The sequence below is a fragment of the Sesamum indicum genome, linkage group LG13 (assembly GCF_000512975.1).
Source record: "Sesamum indicum cultivar Zhongzhi No. 13 linkage group LG13, S_indicum_v1.0, whole genome shotgun sequence".
NCBI classification, from domain to species: Eukaryota; Viridiplantae; Streptophyta; class Magnoliopsida; order Lamiales; family Pedaliaceae; genus Sesamum; species Sesamum indicum.
In genome coordinates, this window is record NC_026157.1 from 3832944 (window position 1) to 3854253 (window position 21310).

General features: G+C 34.2%; 5 protein-coding genes across 5 annotated transcripts in view; 4 read left to right on the top strand and 1 right to left on the bottom strand.

Annotated features, from left to right (window-relative positions):
- LOC105176378 (probable glycosyltransferase At5g03795) overlaps positions 1–617 on the top strand; it is a 6798-nt gene extending 6181 nt beyond the window's left edge. Inside the window, exon 7 of the mRNA XM_011099161.2 lies at positions 485–617. The gene's annotated coding sequence lies outside the window, so the exon portion shown is untranslated. The remainder of the gene's footprint in view (positions 1–484) is intronic.
- Positions 1–5164, bottom strand: part of LOC105176377 (metal transporter Nramp1) — a 6470-nt gene extending 1306 nt beyond the window's left edge. Inside the window, exons 1-9 of the mRNA XM_011099159.2 lie at positions 4957–5164; positions 4803–4843; positions 4605–4683; positions 2820–2924; positions 1592–1701; positions 1301–1482; positions 785–854; positions 476–649; positions 178–282 (exon numbers count right to left, since the gene is read on the bottom strand). Coding sequence (XP_011097461.1) covers positions 178–282; positions 476–649; positions 785–854; positions 1301–1482; positions 1592–1701; positions 2820–2924; positions 4605–4683; positions 4803–4843; positions 4957–5062 — 972 coding nt within the window. The 5' untranslated portion in view covers positions 5063–5164. The remainder of the gene's footprint in view (positions 1–177; positions 283–475; positions 650–784; positions 855–1300; positions 1483–1591; positions 1702–2819; positions 2925–4604; positions 4684–4802; positions 4844–4956) is intronic.
- Positions 8818–9899, top strand: LOC105176380 (RNA-binding protein pno1). Its single transcript, XM_011099163.2, has one exon. It carries the CDS (start codon positions 8907–8909, stop codon positions 9594–9596), a length of 690 nt encoding a protein of 229 aa, XP_011097465.1. The 5' UTR covers positions 8818–8906; the 3' UTR covers positions 9597–9899.
- Positions 15664–20023, top strand: LOC105176381 (receptor-like cytosolic serine/threonine-protein kinase RBK1). Its single transcript, XM_011099164.2, has 8 exons — positions 15664–15969; positions 16074–16592; positions 17351–17608; positions 18335–18489; positions 18590–18669; positions 18749–18884; positions 19080–19229; positions 19433–20023. Exons 1-8 carry the CDS (start codon positions 15963–15965, stop codon positions 19595–19597), a joined length of 1470 nt encoding a protein of 489 aa, XP_011097466.1. The 5' UTR covers positions 15664–15962; the 3' UTR covers positions 19598–20023.
- Positions 20734–21310, top strand: part of LOC105176382 — a gene marked incomplete in the record, with an annotated part of 885 nt that continues 308 nt past the window's right edge. The window contains 1 exon segment of the mRNA XM_011099165.2: positions 20734–21310. Coding sequence (XP_011097467.1) covers positions 20918–21310 — 393 coding nt within the window.

A 21310-nucleotide genomic window follows, 5' to 3' on the forward strand; every position in this document is an offset into this window, starting at 1 on the left:
TTTGCTTTTGTTTGTTAAAAAAATTTTTGTGGGGGGGGGGGGGGGGGTATTATGATAAGCATTATAAAGGAGGTGAAAAACAATCAAGATTGAACTAAGTCAGAATTTGCACCTTCTTTCTTGTTTTATCTTTTGTGGTTTACTTCCATTTCGTTTTCAAGTAAATAAGAAAAATACCTGCATAATGTATTGGCCTGCATATGTCCCTGTTACAGTTGAACTTTGACCAGATGCAAGTAAAGACACAGCATATAGCTTTGAACTCCAATTCCCAAGAGCATTCTGTGTGTATAGTATATATACATATAGATACAAGTACATATAAATATATATGTGGTAAAAGATAACGTTAAAATAAACAAAATTGTGAAAGAGAAAAGGAAAGTGAAGATTAGCTGCTGACATAGCTTTGCCAGTCTAAAATTGTATATTACTTATAATATTGTAATCATAGAAGATGGTTTTGTTTGTAAACCTTGAGCAGAAAAGCAGCAGAATTGAGGGTGATATTCTGGCAGTGGTCCTTGTTCTCTGTAGATATATTTGGATTTGAGCACACACTCCCAGTCACTGATATCACTGCCACATTGATGAGGAAGGCGATGAACAATGCTAGTGCACTTTCCAGTAAGAAGTACTTGCTTGCACTCTGCAGACACAATTTATAACTGCACAGTCAATTTCTATGTAATGTGTGTGATTATTTACATATATAACTCTGTGTGTGTGTGTGTGTGTGATTTTAATAACGAAGTTGTTTATGCAAAGGAGATGAGTTGCTTGCCCTTATTCCATCAACAGAACGCGATATCTTTCTGGAGATCACTAAAGCTGAGTGAAGGAAGAGATTGTGCCTGCATATGTGATTTTCAAAACATGTCAACTCATTTACACATTCCCCATTCATTTTCTGGCATTCGGTCATTTTTTACAGTAGTGATTGGGAACAGGGTGCATCTATTGATTAATGTCCATGAAATTTTCTTGGCTTGATAGTTGCTGTAGGGTAATGTCACTGTTAACTTCTGATTGAAAGAAACTGGAGCTGATGTAAACACATGCACTGACCGACAGCACGGTCATGGTTAAGGACCATCGACTTCCCTCACCTACACAACATTAAGAGGCGGGGTAGAGGTAGTAATGGTGATGCACTTCTTACGGCCTATATTCATGTATCATGTTCGACTCTACAGTAATGGTAATGATTTGGAGTCAATTTTAGGGAAAAAAATTCATTTTTGAAAATTGAAAATTTTAGTTTAGGACATTCCAAGAAGGAGATGAATAGTGTAATTACGGCATGATGAGAGCTCCCAGGAGAGCAATGGCATCTCTTGTAGCACTAGAGGTGCTCAATTTGGGGATGAACATTCCCTTCATAATCTCCTCCACATTAGGCTTAGCATTTGCCATCACTGAGCAGAAGCAGCCTCCTACTACCAACACTAGTACGCCAATTGCCACTTCCAACTTCCTTATCTGCAAACTCAAAAATCAACAGATTATCTCTCTGCCCCTTATATATTTACTATCTCTTTTATTTGGTAATATGCCTAATTCCAAATAATTATTTAAGAGTGGTACTTACACCATATCTCTGTAAACCAAGAAGCAGAAGAGTGTTGAGTCCAGCCAGTAAAACTCCAGACCAGATGGGCACATTGAAGAGAATGTTAAATGCAAAAGCTGTCCCTATTACTGCAAAATTTGTACATTACACATGTTGCAATTAATACTCTTAGTCTTAGGGGGAACCCAATTTGAATATAGTAAGCAGTACTTCATTTTGATCCCAAAGACTACTGTACTGTGCTTTGTCTTCATTAGCAAACTCAAATCAGACAAGGTAGGGCATACAACAACATTATTAAGATGTACCTAGCTCAGGTCATTTATAAGGTTGGATATGAGTCCATGTACACTTTGAGTAACTTAAATTTGGGAAATTCTAATTTTGATCAAATTTGAATTAATTATATGACAAGTACAATATATTTATAGTGTAATTAGTAATAGTCCAAAGAAAATGATTATTTATATAGTAAATGTATCACATTTTACAGTTGATTTAATTCGACTAAATTTAATTTGGGTAAGAGTTCTCGGGCTTTTTGGTTAGGTAGAAAATCATAATCCATGAAAATGCATAGATTAGGACGAATAAAGGGTTAAATGTAAGAGGGTCCCCATGAAAATAATAACAGGTAAATTTAAATCTTTTCATAAAAAGAGTATGACAGCGCAACCCCTGAATTTTTAATGGAAGAAGCAACTGAGCACGTGGGAGATAATACTCTTCATTTGGTCATCCTGTCATTTTTCTTTTCTGAGGGAGGTTTTGTGGCTATTAGTGTTTATATAGGGGTCAAATTTCTAAATGAAAATATAGTTATGCGCCCCCCCACCCCATTCCTCCAATTACCAAAACAGTCGAAGATCCAAGCCATTTTACATTATTTCTGGTGCTTTGTACGTAATTCAATTTATATTCTATTTAACTGATTTAAGCATTTAAAAATTTTATGTCGAACTTATTACGACAATTCTTGACTATCCTTTGAGGTAGGTTTTTTTATATGAACTCAAATAAAATTGAATATATATATCTACACACACTTCGTCATATTCGAACACATAAAATTTAGACTTTAATTAAAATACTACAGTGTGTTTTCTTTGAATATATTAATTGATTTGGAAATATTAACGTATTCAATCAATTTTTAGTTAATCAAACTTGAAAGAGTGAGTGAGTGTATATATAAGATGTTGCAAATTTTACCAGTGTGTGTGTATGTGTGTGAAGTGGAAATTACCTTGAGGTACCTCTGCAGCAATGACAGCAATTTCAGCCAATATCCAGAGGCAATAATTTATGGGATTTGGATATTCCGTCTTACAGTGCTCCGACAGATGCTTCCCTGCATTCATTCGTTCATTCATTTATTCACCCAAAATAATATTACAATGTTAATTTTACTTCATATATATTATTTATTTTTTTTATAAGTATTATTACATGAGTATAGCGAATGAGGGATAAAATTAAAAGTTATATAAACTTTTTGCTAGTAATAGTATTTTCCATCGAAATCATAATGAAAGAGGGTTGGGTGTGAATGGTGAATTTTTTGGCGTGTGAGTGTAATTTTGGAACTTTTGTAGAGAAAAGTATAATTTTATATTTTTAGAGGGGGTCCAATTAAGCACAAGGTGTATAATTAAGCAAAATTAACTCTGATATAATTAGGGAGAATAATTATATTATAATTGATTTTTCTCGAACACGAACTATATTTTATTGGGAAATTTTTACTCGAATTGGGTTTGACCAGGCATGAATCAATTATATGACAAGTGTGCTACACTTGCCGCATGATTGGTTCATAATTCAAGAAAAGTGACCAACCACATAACACGTGTATCACACTTGCCATGTAATTGATTTGATTTGGTCAAACATGATTTGAGTAAGAACTTTTCATATTTTGCATCAGTTCGATTGGCATTCTAGCTCCGATCAAATCTGGTCAAATCTAATGAACTCGTGTGATTAGTGCATAATTTATACAATCAATTATATGATAAGTATAAGTTAATCTGATCCAAATTTTCACTGAAAAGGGATTTTCTTAAATTCATGATACCATTTACACCAGACAAAGAATGGTAATTTACATCTCATTTAAACGCATCTATGAGCTCCTTCTCGAGGTCTCCAAACTTCATATCTCGTTGGATAATTATAAGGGATAATTATAATTACACTGAAAACCACTTTCGACATTCATATTGCACCTCATGGAATGTTTTTAGAACTTTAATTTTTAGAGTTCACGCCAGACGTAGATGTCATATTTCGATCAAATTTATAATTTTTGGAATTTTATCCTTGATGCCAATTTTTTTTTTTAAACAATTGCAAGGTTCACTATCTTGTTTTTTACTATTGTTCATATTTAATGGTATGAACTAAAAGTTCATACCATGATTAACTAAAATCAATATAAAAATTTAGCTTATTCACTATGAACGAAATATATTTATCATAACTCTTAGCTACACTCGTAAAACCACAGTTCTACAATATTGCGTGGTATGATCAATGATTATTTACTACGAAAAATTATTCTTAACCATGAGAATTAGCTAGAATTAAAATGTTATATTTCTTGTAGCAGTTCAAATGTCATATTGAATTCCAATAGAGTAAAAATTGCCACTCTTCAATAATTATAGGATTAAAATTATAATTTTTTCGACAGCAGACGAACTAGATGATGGCATTAATTGGAAAAATAAATAAAATTAAAAATGAATGATTTTTCCAAACTTGAAAATGATGATGAGTAAAATATACATAGTAAACATGCTACAAAAAATAGTTTGGTCGAATTGAACGAATCACAGAGCAAGTATTATATACTTGTCATGTGACTGATTACTTTTCCTGAAGTATATGCATTAGTCGTACAATAAATTTATTGCACTTACCATATAATTAGCTCAAGTTCAATTAAACCTAATTTGAATTAGAATTTTCCACATTTCTCATTCACAATAAAAAAGCTGGCTGCCTCTGCATGGAACAAAAATAGTACCTGTAGCCACCCCAAGATTAGCAGAACGCGACTGAATAATCAGCGCAAACCCTAGCCCAGCCAGCACAATCCAGAGCAGCTGTTTACGAGAGGTGTGTGTATGTGTGTCTGTGTGAGAGAGAGAGAGAGAGAGAGAGAGAGAGAGAGAGAGAGAGAGAGAAGCAAAACAATGGATGTAAGAAAATGAACATCATGAACCTGGTACTTGTGGTCAGCACCAGCTTGTAAGTCCGTCTCCACTGCACAACGAAAACAAGAATCCAGATGATCACTACCAATGGTTTTTATCTTGTCTGTTTATTTCAGCAGTGTTATTACATTAGATTAGAGGTAGTAATTAGGGTTTTCTTACGGTTGCCAGGGTCGAGATACGCCACCGAAACCAAGAATCCAGGGCCGATGTAGCCAAGCGCCTTTTTCCATGTCGGCTTTTCCTGAATTTCAACCAACGCCGCCATTGATCCCTTCTGCTTCAAATTCGATCCAAATATATAATAAATTCAAAGTAGTAGCACTGTAAACTTTAGTTGAAGGCTGCGCTCTCCATTTATAGACGCTCTATCCATCTTATAAGGAGACATATGCATCAACATGTATTAAATACTACATCATTCTTGTCTTATGCGTCCCTTGTAATAATAACAGCTCATAAGGGCAAAATCTTATCATTTTCTCACTAGTTTTTATATTTTTCTCGTCCCTGGTGGCTCTGATACCAAGCTGTTACTAATTTTTGTGGTTGTGTTTTTATTACGATATTTATTTTATATATATATATATAGCTAGAAAGGGATTATTCATCTCCTAATGAATGAAGATTATGTCCTACCCGAGCCCACAAGTTCCTTGCATGGAATTCAATTACTTCCAAGTTTGATCAAATGTACGTAGTTTTAGAGGAAATAACATTTTTAATCCAATTGATGTAGCTAAGTACTGTTTTTAATCCGATCGATGTACTATTAGAAAAAAAGGTTAAATATATTTTGCACCCCTGAAGTATGTTATCTTTGAATAATCCTTTAAATTAAATAAAAATTGACAAAAAAACCCTTAACTACTAATAATATGATATATTCACATTAATGCCCTGTGTTGTTAAATATATTCAACCAATTTGAAAAGTTTATTGTACAATAATATTTATAAATTAATAATACATTTGTATAAATTAATTAAGTACAAAATAATTATTTTGAATATGAGTGTATAAATAGTTATATTGATAATTAGCAAAAGTTTATAAATTCACTAATTTTAAATTAACGAATAAAGCAGCATTTTTGCACATTAAAATTTTACCCCTGGTATTTTAGAGTGTAGGCTCTACCGAAACAAAATAAAGTTATTACCATAGATATGTGTTCAAGTTTGGATCTAATATATAAACAAATATATATATTAGGTACTGATACGGGTCATAACTATCAAAATGGCTTTAGGTCTAGGTATTGCATACTAATTGACAAGCCTAATATGTTGGACCTAAGGTTTTAAGACGTAAAATAGAGTTATTACATCGAAAGACAAAAAAAAAAAAAAAAAAAAAAAAAAAAAAAAAAAAAGAAAAACCTCATTAACTCCCAAATTACTTCACTTGCCATTTGGGTTCCAAAACAATAGGTTCGGTGACCACTTTTAGTGTTTTATTTTTTATAAATAAGATCATTTTAAATTATGTACTTTACTATGGTTTATGAGGAAAATGAATTAGTTCTTATCATTTAAGATTAATTAATTCTCGTTCTCTTGTTTGTTACGAACTTATGACATTTGGTGATGAAGGTGGAAAGATTAAATGAGGAGCATCGAATAGTAGTTTTCAAGATCTTGATCTTGCATCAACACAAACCTTTCAATGCTGTTGAAATGTAGTTTTCCTAATCTTTTAGATTGAGATTTCAAGATTCTTTATGATTTTTTTTAATTGTTGATAGATATATTACATTACGTACTAATTCCTATAATAATTAAACACTATGATGTACACAACCATCAATTATTAATTTCTTGGGGAAAAAAAACATTGGTTTTGTAAGTGATGTGGGGACAACATTTAGGTCTCTCAAAATGATATCACTAATAAAAAAGAATTATTATCGACTATGATTTTAGTGGATACGAACAAGTCGCGGTAAATAATTATAATTTATCATGATTAAACAAAAATTGATGCAAAAAATTAACTTATTCACTATATGACTTGAGTCGTTACAAGTATATTATTCACACTCGTAAAAATCGCGGTCAATAACCGTTGAACGGCCGTGATAAAAATTTTTTTGCTACGATTATTAACTTTTAATCATGGGTAATATGTTGTATTTCTTGTGGTGCATGCGTGCATAAAGATTTTGATCATATCAATTAATGTCTTGATTAAATTTGGATCAGCCTTGGGGTCGTACAATCTGAACCCAATACGATATATATGTACGGACTCATTATAAGATTGTCCCAATCAATAATTAATTAAGGAAAAAGAAAGAAATAATTAAGGAGAAAATTAGGACATGATAGTTAGGGCAACCACAGCCATGGTATAAATTGAGGAAACTATGAAAAATTAATGTTGTGTATGGAACAAGTTGGTGTCATGATGTCTCAATTTCAATAATCGACATAATAAATCTAGTAGAATTACGTCTTGTCATATGAATTGATGAATTCTGATTGAACTATTTCAAGATTCACAATTCTTATATTATATATGTACCTATTTATATAGAAGTAATAGTATTTTGTCCTGTCATACAGGGTCTTTCGACTCTTTTCGTTTTCAAATTTATTGGTTACGTAATTATCACATTTGGGTTTATAATTTTTAAAAAATAATATATTTTTTTTGTCTCACGGCACTTTTCTTCAGATATTTAACGGCAATGATGCTTAGCATGTGGTCATTAAGTTCATGGGACCAAAAAATATTACTTTTTGAATTATGAGACCAAAAATATAAAGGCCCTAATGACCACGTGCATTTTTTGTCAATGAGAAAGAGCTAAAGATTTAAATCAGAATTGTTAAGTTTCATATATTTTTTCTTCAAAACAAAATCGTTATAGAAATTGATTTAAAAAAAGAAATTGACTTTTACCTAACTTTTTAAAAATAATTTAAGTGGGTCCCACTTAAATAAATAGATTATACGTACTTTGAGTTATTTTAAGTCCAAATGATCTTCCAAAATCAATTTTTGGTGAATGATAAATTAACACTCAAAATTAATTACTTAAATTGTAAATTTAAATTGGAAGCCAAAGGTAAGGTGTTATGTTTTAATTGTAATTTCACCGCGAAAAAATAATTATTATCGCCACAAACAATAAATACTTGACTTTGATCTCTCTTTATTTTGATGCAACTAACTTATAAATTTTTATCATGTTGGGTGGCAAGTTTCGTACATGAGTTGTTGCACTTTGACTAGAGGATGTTTGGCTGAATTTATGAATTTGTCTAAATATTTTATAAAATATTTGAAAGTTTATAAGTTTAGAAATTTTTTTTTATCATTTTTTATTCCAGTCATTATTACAGTATAAAGAGTTTATTATGCTAAACACTTTATAATATCTTGTATATATACTCTGATATCTTATCTATCCAAACACTTTAAGAACTTATATTTAAAATAAAATCCAGCAATCATTCAGCTTTTAAAAACATCTTATAAGATATTCCAAATAAGTCAGTCGAACGCCCTGTAGTCGTTTTTCCTCCTGTCTTTACATCAATATTCGTGAAACGAGATATCATCTTACAAGCATGTGTCGTGTGAACAAATCTATAAAGGATCAAAAGTATAATAAAATCTAAGGTCAAGGTTCATTGTTTTTGTACACATACATTGTCATGAGAGTGAGAAATCAAGATTTTGGCTTGGCCTATTAGACCTAACTAATTGGCCTATTGGCATGTGTTGTTTTTTCGATAGAAGAATCGATTGAAAAAACTTTCATGTACGGTAGAGTGAAAATTTCATGAAATCAAAGTTTTAAATTGACAAAAAATAAATATAAATGACAAAGTGCAAAATAGTTATAATTAAATTGTAATTTGCCCGTAATTTAATTTAATAGATTTGGATTTAAATCTAATTGGACCTGAACATTGGGCACAGGGAAAGGTTTATGCATAATAAACTTGGGCCTGACTCAGAGGCCCAGGCCCAATGGATTCTGCGATATATGTGGTTCACTTAAATCTCAAAGACCTAAACCCTAGCTCTTTTATACGCAATCAAATAAGGGTTTTCAGGTTCACTGCCCTCGGAGACGCGTCATAGAGAAAACAGACACCATGCAAAATTACGCAGCCAACAGCGTCGCCGCCGCCGCTGGCATGGAGGTTGATGCCACTGCCGCTCCAGCGCAGCAAAAGCCTGGTCTGTTCGCCCAAAAACCGAATTTTAAACCCGCAAAGGCGCATGAAATCTCCGATGGGGAAATCCAATTCCGCAAAATGCCTGTTCCCCAACACCGCTTCACTCCATTGAAGAAATCCTGGCTCGAAATCTACACTCCGATTTATGAGGAAATGAAAATTGATATCCGTATGAACCTCAAGGCCCGCAGGGTTGAGCTTAAGACCCGATCGGACACACCCGACGTCAGCAACCTCCAGAAGTGTGCCGATTTCGTGCACGCCTTCATGCTGGGCTTCGACGTGGTTGACGCTGTGGCGTTGCTCCGAATGGAAGAGCTTTACGTGGAGTCTTTTGAGATTAAAGATGTGAAGACGTTGAGAGGGGAGCACTTGTCGAGGGCAATTGGGCGGTTAAGTGGGAAGGGAGGGAGGACAAAATTTGCGATTGAGAACGCAACTAGGACAAGAATTGTTATTGCAGACACAAAGATTCATATACTTGGGTCGTTTGCAAACATCAAAGTCGCTAGGGACTCTCTCTGCAGCTTAATTTTAGGTTCACCTGCTTCTAAAGTTTATTCAAAGCTTAGAGCAGTGACGGCCCGCCTTGCTGAAACGTTTTGAGTCTTTTCTATCTGTTTAATCATTTTTGTCTAATATGATATGGGTATTCTGAGGTATTTGAGTCTGATGGGCTATTGAAATTTTTGGGCGCGTCTATTAATACAAATTTGATGTGGAAAGGCTTCTTGTTATGAATTTACTTTTATCTGTATACTTATGTTTCAATTTCTCTACTGGTGATAAGTGCCTGCATACCTGTTTCTGTCTGGTCTATAGACTTACCGTTATTGGTGCTGGCTGTTTCAGCCTGATTCAGTTTGTGTAAGTATCAAAGTTAGTTTATTGGAATATGTTGATTTTCCTCAGATACTTGTATCTTTGTTGTAGAGCTTTAACAAGGTAAATTTCTTGCATTACTAAAGTAGTTCTTGGTAACTGAACTATGTTCTTCATAGGAGCTTTGTATATTTGTCTTGTCTGTGGCCAACTCACAATGAGGTGAGCCAATTAAATGATTGTTTTGCAATTGACCATCTTTCTTTTGATGGAAGGAACAGTGCGCCTGACCTTACTTACCGACAAAATGTGGGAAGTATTACGTGCTTAGGTGAATAATGGACGTGTAATTTGTTGTAGGAAACTTTGTTTTCTCTCTCATGTAAATGCATGAAGTTAGAATCTTTCTATCCTTTCTGTATCGCTTTTGAACTTCAGACTTTACTTTCGTTCTGAACACCCCTTCTTTTCCTCTAATCTGCACACAGCATAAGCTTAAGATCAATAGACTCTGTTTGGATCTTGAGGCCCCCTTAAATGGTTCTAGCTGTGAAGTATTGGTTGTTTGTAATTCTTTTATTGTCCATTTCCATTGCACTTCTTATAGTCCCTCTTTTTAAGGTTGGGATGATTCATAGTTTTGTTTGACTGTGGATATATTAATAAACTCACAAGAACTTACACAGAATGTAACCAATTTGTAGGTTGAAGTTTTGCAACATCAATACGTAAAGCCGGCAATGTTGTACTGTAGTTGCAATAACAAAGCAGATTGATAATATATCTTTTTAATGATACTTCCTTAGTTCTGATGCTGAAGAGCTTTGTTTATTATCTAGATTAGCCATTAGCCTATGCTGGAGTTGCAAATTTTGATCTTTGTCGAATTTCGAGTGTTAATAATGTAGCCAGCCTTAAAATTTGATAATAATGGTTCAATATTCAGCAGTTACCAAATTGCTAATTAACTTTGTTGTTAAATTCCTTTTGATCTTGATCTAGTTCCTGACCTGGAAAACAGGACTGCTGGTTCCTTTTGCCCGTAATTTATTACCCTTTTCCCATCTTTTATTCTTTTTCTTTTGTGTAGATTTCTTCTTTTCTCAAAGGAGGTGGGGAGTTGGTTATTAGAAGTTGGGAGGAGGTTGATCCTGCATACGGTGTTTTGTGCGAAGCTATCTGTCAAAATCTGCTGCACTCTTTGCACCACGACACCGAGTGCACCATCTAAATGAAGTACATAATTATCCTTATGAACTACTGCCTTAAACTTCAGGTAGCTTACTTATCATATTAACATAGTTGCAACGCAAGTGCCCTTTAATTCTTCGGACACAAGCTTGTTCGATACGAGTAGCAATCAACATGCAAAATATTTTAGTCTGAAACTGTCTGGACAATTTTGGTGTGTACTTTAGATTAGCTATTCAATCTGAGTTTGAACTAATCGCATGTGCAAGTACAAATTCATTGGTCTTTGGTCTCTATGTGAGTATGTGCGGGCAGAAGAGCGATGGCCTGGACGTTAATGTGCTGAAGGTGTAGACTGCAAACATGGTTGAGTTTCACCTCCATTTTATAACATCTAGTCCACATTATAGAATTACATGTTCAACAACAAGCATGGGTAGGGTTTTATTTTATTCAAATCCAGACCTAACAAAGACAAAGAAATTAATGTAGACCTAAATCCTACACAACTCATTGAAACTCACTCAAAACCAATGGGTATCAAACCTCATGGGTCTTTAGACCTAAATCCTCATGGGTCTTTAGACCCGATTAGACTTAGATCCAATCTTTTTTTCTTTTTTTGTTTTTTCGACTCATTTTTTATGCAAATCATAATAATTAATTTAAATTTCTTTTTTTTTAGCTTTCCATTTTTACCCATCATTTATCAATAAATTCAGAACTATAAAGACTGATTCACAAATAATTTTTGTTTAGAATTTTTTAAATAATATATCATTTATTATACCGTTTACAAAATAATTTTAAGAAAATAGTACACGATAAATAATGCTATAATGTCTTATGTTTTCAAGATTTGTTCTAATGCTATAATGTCTTATGTTTTCTAGATTTGTTCACTTGAAGGTTGATCGATAAATAATAATTCAATTGAATAGCAAAGAAAAATTAATTTGGGTCGAAATTGAGTACGTAAACTCATGGATATTGATAGGTAGAGATTCAACTCAAACTTAATTTATATTTTTTTTAATGGATTTGGGTTTGGATTTAGATCTAACAATATTTATTAGATTTGGACCCAAATCACAAAATTAATCTATAGATCTAGATAGGGTGTTACACTACCTGTTGACACCATTAATAGACAACAGTAAATTTCTTGAGCAATAATACAAAAAATGAACAGTTGGTGGGCATGCATGTGGTGAGGAACAGAGACGGAACCATATTATTATGATGATGTGGTGTGGTGTGGTGTTTTCAAGTTTAATGGGCAGGGGCAGGGGCAGGTGCATGCTGAAGACTAATGCTTGCTTTGAGAGATTGGACCTACTACATCAGTTGTGGTCTGGGTTCAGTGATAGGTTGCCCTGTCAAAGGGCTGCTGCAATTGTCCATTCATCTCTCTCAGATCATTAACAATCACCACAATGGTTCTTTCTTATCAATTTATGACCCTCTGAAGGTTTCAGCCCATTCATTCACCCTATCCCATTGAATTATTGCCAAAATTCAAATATTTTCTAATATCAAATGTTTTCTATATTAAATGAATTTAAAATTTCATCATATTGTTACTAAAAATAATTTAAAACGCAAAATTACAACGTGCTCTACTCAAATTTCACATAATTATAAATACCTCTTATTTTGTACACTCTTCCATCTAACCTTTTAATTTTATTGCACTTTGCACTTTATGGAGAATAATGACGGAATATTTCATTTGCGTGTGTTCAACGCGCCTGTTGGCGATTTTATGTTAGATAAAATTATAAGGGTTAAACACAGATAGCCTCCAACGTACAAAGTCATTTGCATTTTGGCGCCCAACTTTTTAAAAAAAACAAGATTAATTTAAAATTTAGAAAACGATGGAGAGAAGTTCCACAAAATTCATTGCCTCATTTGCGATAAACGACTTCATATCACAACCAAAATCAAACCCAAAAGGAAATGAACCTCCTGCAAGATCAGGTGTGTGAAACCCCAAACCTAACAAAAAAAAAATTTAAACTTCAATTCAGAAATAAAAATTTTCAACACAATTACAAAATCAACATAACATTACAAAAACTGGAAAGAACTCTCATGAGAAAACAAGAAAAACTCACCAAACCAGATGAAAAAATTGAACTCAACAACACGGATGAAAAAAAAAAAAGAAAACGCGCAACTTCACAATAATACCAAATACACTCATACTGTAAAAAAGATGTAAAATCAAACCAAAGAAAAGTAAATAAGACAAATTCATGTGTATTTATGTCGGCGCCACCATCATATATATGTGCATATTAACATTATATTTAGCTTGTAATGTGAAGAGGTTTGTCTGCAGATTATACATATACGTTTAATCCTTACAATTTCACCCAACACAAAATCATCCTTAAGCACGTGACCACATGCAGATTGAATATTTGATTTTTATTCCCCCAAAAGTACAAAATGCAACAAATTAAAAAATTGGGTTGGAGAGTTTTTTTTTTTTTTTTAACGATCGAAGAACAAAGTGCAAATGACCCATACGTCGAGCTCGAGGTGCCTGCATTTAACCCTTTAAAAACAATTGCAAACAATATTTAAGACCTTATCAACAAAATTAAGACGATTTTGTCTATATAAACATTTACATTTTGATTTCAAATTTGTAGAAGCTGATTTTTTTTTTTTCAAAAACAAAAAAGAAACAGAAAGAAAAAATCGAAATCACACTATGATCATCACTATCAACAGCTCGTTAGATATACAGACAAGGGTTTGATGTTTGTATGTAAGGATCGCACATGACGGTGTCATTTGAGCGAGTCCTGAAATTTTCGTATAGTATTTATCAAACTGCAGTCCATATAGACCAAAGTACACATAATTATGATGAGACACTACAACAATAATAATACACTGTTTTGTCAGAAAAATAACAGCAAACAGGTAGTGTGCATGTCGGGTTTCTTGCAGAGATAAATGAAGCTAGTTTTATTATGCAGCTGTTGAGAGAATTAGCCTAGTGAAAAATTTAAGTGGGTAGACGAATACTATGAAGTATCTGAAAATATATTTCAACCTAATTATTAACAATTTATACTATAAAGCTTTGTCGTGTCTCTCTTATTTTTTGTATGTTTTTTACTTAATTTATTTTTTATTCATTAATTTAATTTCTAATTCTTTGGTAGTTATTTTATTTTTGTTTTTTTTAATTTTTCATGCATCTTTTTTTGTCATTATATTTTTTTTATAAATTTATTATTCTATATATACTATAATTATTAAATAATAAGTATTTTATAACGTTATAGAATTTGCAAATTCATATGGTGTGCCACAAATTATCATTTTTAATTAAAGAAAATTAATCACCATGGAATGTTCCTTTTGTTTCAAAAGTGGTTCCAACTTTTATTCTAAAAACACTTTTATTAACAGTTTCAAAAATAGAGGTTGGCATCTCAAATACTTCAAAAGTACTCTTTTTGGACACAGGAAGTGAAAAACGTTATTTCAAAGTATTCGCAAGCACTCTTTAAGTTGCGTGAAGTATCATTCATCTTAAATTTGCATTATCTCTCGCTATTTTGTCTAAAAAGGCGTCTCACCAGAGAGATTAGGTTTTAAGGCTTATAAACCATTCAAACTTCTCGTTTGCAATTGATATAGGATGTTTGTCTACACCATCAGTCCCTATAGGCGAGGGGATTGGGTTGGATACATAGCCTCATTCCTACAAAAGTTGTCAAATGATGTGGTTTGTGATTCAATAAGTAATCCATTGCTCGAGTTGTTACCCACTCGAGTTTTATTTGAATTTTATGATTTTATCCTGAAAAGATTGCTTCACTAAGGAGATGAGACTTTGATGCTTATAAGTCACTAAAGCTCATCATCTATAACCATGTGTGGCATTTGCCTATATCAATTAGTATCATATCCATGCATGTAGAGTAGTATAGACTTATTGCAGGTAAAAAAAAAAAATTTCTGACCAGACTACCTTTATACATTTTTACATACTAATGTATGCGGGAAGGTAAATTTTTTCACCCTTTTAAATGTAGTCTGGTTAAATATATTGTTTGACCTATAAATCTATAAGTCAAGCAGGGTAAATATAAATTTCATTTAACTTTTCTTGTTGATGTTAGCAAATTTCATGAATTTTACTAATAGAGTGATTTATTTTTTGGCCAAAAACAAATGTGAAATGTATTAGGCGTAACTTTTTAAACTACATAGATATTAAACTAAATCGAAAAATAAAACGGCCTAATTATCCATTTTTTTATAAAGAAAGAATATTTAAGTCATTAAACATTATGTAAACCAAAAATTAAAATTCTAATGGGTCGAGCTTTAATAAATACTATAAAATTTTATTTTTTCTATTTAAATAAGGTTTTATTATCCTATTATTTACAAAATCAAAAAATGGGGCAAAAAAGAGAATGGATGAATACCGAAAATGCCCTTGGTAGTTGTGTTCGTTATGCCTCATGGCTTTTTTCTGACGGTACAAGCGGTAGTCCCGCCAAGAATGGCGAGGTAGATGATGGACGGTCAGGATTTGATTACACGACAATAACACTGTTTCAGACAGGTAATCATATTTTGGATCAAATTGAAGAGAAGTTACAGAAATGGAATAATAATACATTGGAGAAAGTGTATAAATATAGCAGTTATTGGCTTCACCACAAATCAAGCTAAGCCCTGTTCTCTTCTTCTAAGAATATCATCAACCTTTATTGGAGAAGATATACCATTTCTCTTCCCTCTTCTTCCTTCTCTTTCTCTCTCTCTGTTTCTCTCTCCTCTGTTCTTGCAGGACAGGAGAGGGAATTGAAATCTCCGCTCAAATGTAAATAATACCTTCCATTTTGAATTTTTTTTTCTTTTATTTTTTCCGGGATCTTTTTTTTCTGATTGAGTTGAGACCATCCCCTTACCATAATCATGGAAGGTAAGCTTGTGTATTACCACTGTGTGTGCGCGTGTGTTTGAATTGTTTTCTGTATGCATAATCTTACAATTTTTATGAGCTTCTTACAATGTATGTAATCTTAGGAGGTGAGACAGTTAAAGAGGTTGGGACAGAAATCCTTATGGACAAAGGGAAGGAGGTGTCGGAGGAGGAGGAGGCTGCTGAAAAAGAAACCCAAGAAACAGAGCCCGCGAATGATGTCGAAAACAAGGCAGCAGAGTCCGTGTCGTGTGGGACTGTGGATGAATCGTCTCCGAGGGGTGTTTTGGAGATACCCGTGCCGGGTTCGGACTCGGACCCGAGCAGCATTGACGACAGCACCAGCAATTTGGCGGCGGAAAGAGGGATTGCATTGGACATGAATTATGGGGCTGTACATCTGAAAAAACTGTTTGGTCAGATAAAGCGGAGGTCTGCGATGAGTATCACGAGTATTCCGATTATCGGTTACGACATTTCGAAGAAGGCGTTTAAGAGGAAGTTGGGGAGGAATAACAGCTCCGAGGAGTCCATTGATTGTGATGAGCTTGTCGTGCCTAAGCCATCTTGGAGGAACTTTACTTATGCCGAACTTAAACAAGCTACTGATAATTTTAGTTCCGGTAATAACTTTGATCATCTGTTTCCTTTGTGTTTTTTCCTTTTTCACATGATGATTGATTTCTTGGTAGCTTTTGACTGTGTTTGTTCTGTGTTTCTGAAGAGTTGGACAACATAATTCATGAATTTCCACTTCTTGGTTGGGAGCTTTTTGTGGGACATTCGTGTTTTTGTGTTGTATTAGGATGTTCTGTCTTATTCTCGAGGGGGGGGGGGATTCAGTTCAAGAGGTTGCTAAGGGTCGTTCCGTTCCTTCGTATTGATCAAAGGGAAAGAAAATGGAAAAAAATAAATCTAGTGTCTTACCACATATGAATTTGAGTAACTTTGCAAGAAAATGGTGGGACATCATGTTTGGTTGAAAATATGATTAGATTAATGTGTGTGGTTAATGTTTGAGTTTTATACACTTTTCTTATAGTATTCACATGTAAATCAATCTTGTTTGATCAAAGTTCACAAGTTTTTGCAGTTCAAGTGTCCTTGTCTGGAAAAGAAAAAAAAAAGCGTAGTTGTTGTTTTCATTAAGAGATGCATATCGAGTTTTAACGAGTCTGATTACTGAATTACATCTTCGTGGATCCAATGATATTAAATGGACCGAAAAGTTTCACTAATTGCGGAATTTATAACCATGTCTAGTTGGCTGCAATTGAATGATGTTAAAGTATTTGTTTTGTACAGATAGAAGCAAGTGTCTGATAAGTTTCCAGCTAACTTTGTGGTTTCTCTGTTAACTGTTCAATGAAATTTTGGTCAGATAAGTTGCTTGGGAAAGGTGGGCATGCCGAAGTATATAAAGGGTTCTTGCCGGATGGTCACGTCGTAGCTGTGAAGAAAATAACAAAGGAAGAAAAGAAGAACGAGGACAGAGTCGGTGATTTCTTGACCGAGCTTGGGATCATTGCTCACATTGATCATCCAAATACGGCTAAGTTGATCGGCTTCAGTTCCGATGGTGGTTTGCACCTTGTCCTCCAATTTTCTCCACATGGAAGCCTGGGAACTGTACTACATGGTGATGTGTTTACCTGCATTTCTGCTACATGTATCCTCCATTTTTACTACGATTATTTTGGATTGATAGATTTGAGGTTAACGGGTTCGTATCCACAACAACAAACACATTGTGTTAGAGCTCCCGGATCCTAGTCATTCCATCCAAATGTAGTCTAAGAAGATTCTTGATTAGACATTTGGCTAAGAAGGATACATAGTTAACTCCAGAAATCAGAACTGGACTCTTAGGAAACATCACATGAGTAGAAAAGAATGAGTAAAAAAAAAAAAAAAAAAAAAAAAAGGATAAATTACAACAGACTCCCCTGAGATTTGGCATATTTAGGAATACTCACTTTTTGTTTGAAAAATTACATATACCTCCTAATATTTGATGAAATTGTGTAGTCCTCGAATGGAGCTCTGGAATTGTCAACTTTGCCCTTACTTTACTTTTTCAAAAAATGAAAATGCATAAAAATTGTAAAAAAATCTATCCACTTAGTCCATAAGGGTATTTTGATCCGTTCACCACAAAAAGTTGATGGAAACTTTACGGAGACTATCGAATTGGGCTAGTTATTAGACAACCATTAAATAAAAGGATATTGGTAATTTTTCAAACAACGAGACGGTGTTTGTAATAATGCTAAACCTAGAAGAACCTCATAATCCATCCAATAAAAAAACAGAAAAATACTTGTTTTTTGTGGTTTCTATCTAATGAAGATATTCAGTATTACAGGTTCTGGAGAGAGTTTGGATTGGAACCTGCGGTATAAGGTGGCTTTAGGGATTGCTGAGGGACTGAAGTATCTGCATTGCGACTGCCAAAGGCGTATAATTCACAGAGACATAACAGCCTCAAACATATTACTCTCAGAAGATTATGATGCTCAGGTTCTTTCTTTTACATCGTCTGATATTGTCTCGTTTGTACACAGTATTGTGTCTTGACGGGGACACTTATGAATCTTGCTGCTCGTTCTATGTTATGCAGATATCCGATTTTGGACTGGCAAAATGGCTTCCAGAGAAATGGCTTCACCATGTTGTTTCTCCAATTGAAGGCACTTTCGGGTAATATCATCTTGGCTTTGTTTGCTCTACTTTGTGCTGCTAAAGTCCACACTTTATGTTTGATGATGTTTCCCATCAGGTACATGGCTCCGGAGTATTTCATGCATGGGATAGTTCACGAGAAGACTGATGTGTTTGCTTTTGGTGTCCTACTGCTCGAGCTCATAACCGGCCGTCGAGCAGTTGATTCAAGCCAACAAAGCCTTGTGATGTGGGTACGATTCTGTTCACCCTTGATTGACAGAATTTCTGCAGACATACCATACTATCAATAAAAGAGTGCAAAGATGGACGTTTATTTAATAGCCCATCTGCAAACTGCATGCTGATTTTCACTTGTCTACATGGTTTTACAAGCGACCGGACATGAACTCCTCGTTCTAATGCTTCATTTGCACCTGCATTCACAGGCAAAACCGCTCCTGGAGCAGAACAACATCAAAGAAGTTGCAGATCCTCGGTTAGGGGAAAACTACAGCGTTATAGAAATGAAGCGTGCCATGTTTGCAGCTTTCATATGCATACATCACTTGCCCAACATGCGTCCCAACATGCCCCGGGTACTACTCAATACCTTATAAGGTTTTCAATTGTGAACAAACAAATGTAACTGACCATGATGGTGAGAGTTCAGACATGTTTGAATGTTTATCGAGTTTCAGTTAGGTTTAAGCTTGATTTTGAAGTTTGAATGAGCTTCAGATCTTATGAAGAAAGCACTTGGAAACTCGAGCCCTCATTCCTCAAACTCATGCTTGTGCAGGTTGTTCAGGTGTTAAAGGGCGAGCACGAACCCTTAGACATGAAGAATAAACAAAAGTCGATGGGCATGAAAGCACTTCTTTGGGAGTCATGCGACTTAGAGGACTACACGTCTACGACATACTTAAACGACTTGAATCGCCATAAGGAGCTAATTATGGAGTAACCATTTCGCCTCCAAGAATCGAGATAAGCTTACTCCGGAGGCTCTGAACCAACCGTCCTAGCAACTGCAATCTGAAGATGGATTAAATTTCTTAATAATTTCGATTTTGCAAAGGCTATGATGGAAGAGTCCTCAGTGTTATACGTTTTGTCAATATTTTCTCTTTATCTAATATGAAAGCGCAGCTGAGGAAAAAACACAAAACAAGTGGTACTATGAATGAACAATAGAGTATATACGGAAAAGGATTAGTATTTATACCTTTTCTATTTTTGGTGGTGTTGTTGTTTTTCTCAGAATTTGCATGATTAGGAGTGTTAATAGAATGGAATTAGAGGTCTAAAACGCACGTAGAGATGTACATATTAGGGTTTGAATCTGTGCCACGCTTATGCATGGATCATTATATCCTATATCTTTTATTTTTAAAAACATGCCTACCACACAATTATCTATATATCATATTATGTTATTTATGTGGGCATAAACATTGAAAACTTTTAAGTAATTCATGATAGCCCAAAGGATGCAAACTCAAGAAAAGAGTGTAACTATCTTTTGTTAAATCAATTTTAGAATAATATTTTTATTTTCCTTAATAGTGTATATATATTCAAGCATATTACATATAAATCAAAATCTTTTTAGTTAAGAAAAACTTATAAATAGTTTTAAAAAAAACAAATTTATTAAACATGACATATGTTAGGATTAGAATAATTTTTTAGGTATTCATCCTATCAAACAAAATGGGCATTAATCAACTTCACCCAAAAACGTAATAATAATCTAATTTATGAAATAAATCTTTATTTATGTCCCAAATTTTCATATAATATTTTATATTGTTGTAGTACATCAATTGTAATTATATATGAATTTTAATAGTTAAATATTAATATACCTATTATCAATGTTAAATATTCATAAAATGATTATTGATTTCTCCAATCAAACTATACTCGATTACGGATTAAATTTTTTATTGCAAATGTTATCGTATTTTTTATTTTATTTAACATATATATATATCAGGTGTGTAAAATATTTGATGTAATATTTATATATGTGAGCGTGTAAATTAAATGAAATAAAAAATATTATAAAATTTACACTAAAAAATTCAATTATGCCAAATTGTCCGCTTTTTCATAAACTAAAGAGCAAGAATCACCAAGCGGATCATGGGTTCAAACCCGATTTAAGTACCCCATCGCCTTCAGAAGTTAAACGACGACGACTTTCGGTCACAACGCATCGGCAGCCTTGGAACCACCGCCGTCAGTCGAGCAGCTCGAAATTCCGATCGATTCTCCGGCAATGGAGAAGGATGTCCTGGTTCAATTAGGCATCCTGATTTTCACTCTCTGCATCTTCTACGTCCTCCACAGCCTCCCCAAGAGGGCCTTCTCGAAGCTCCGATCCCAAGCCCGGCCCAGCAACCAGGCTCACCGCCACTTCATCCAGGGAGCCCAGTTCCTCTCCCGAGCCCGATCCATGAAAACCAAATCCACCGTCTTCAACCTCGCGAAATCCGCCGTCAACGAAGCCGACAAGGCGCTTGCCCTCGAGCCCCGAGACCCCGCCGCCCACATTCTCAAGGCCATGGCCCAGAGTCTAATGGGTTACAAGACCTCAGCCCTCAAGTCGTTGGATACGGCGCTTTCGCCTCCGGCGGTGAAGATGCTGTCGGGCAGAGAAAAGGGGGACGCA

Coding starts and splice junctions, on each gene's coding strand:
- LOC105176381 (XM_011099164.2), top strand. Junction 18,490..18,589: donor CAGAAGATTATGATGCTCAG/GTTCTTTCTTTT, acceptor TATGTTATGCAG/ATATCCGATTTTGGACTGGC. Junction 18,670..18,748: donor CCAATTGAAGGCACTTTCGG/GTAATATCATCT, acceptor GTTTCCCATCAG/GTACATGGCTCCGGAGTATT.
- LOC105176380 (XM_011099163.2), top strand. CDS start 8,907: ATGCAAAATTACGCAGCCAACAGCGTCGCCGCCGCCGCTGGCATGGAG.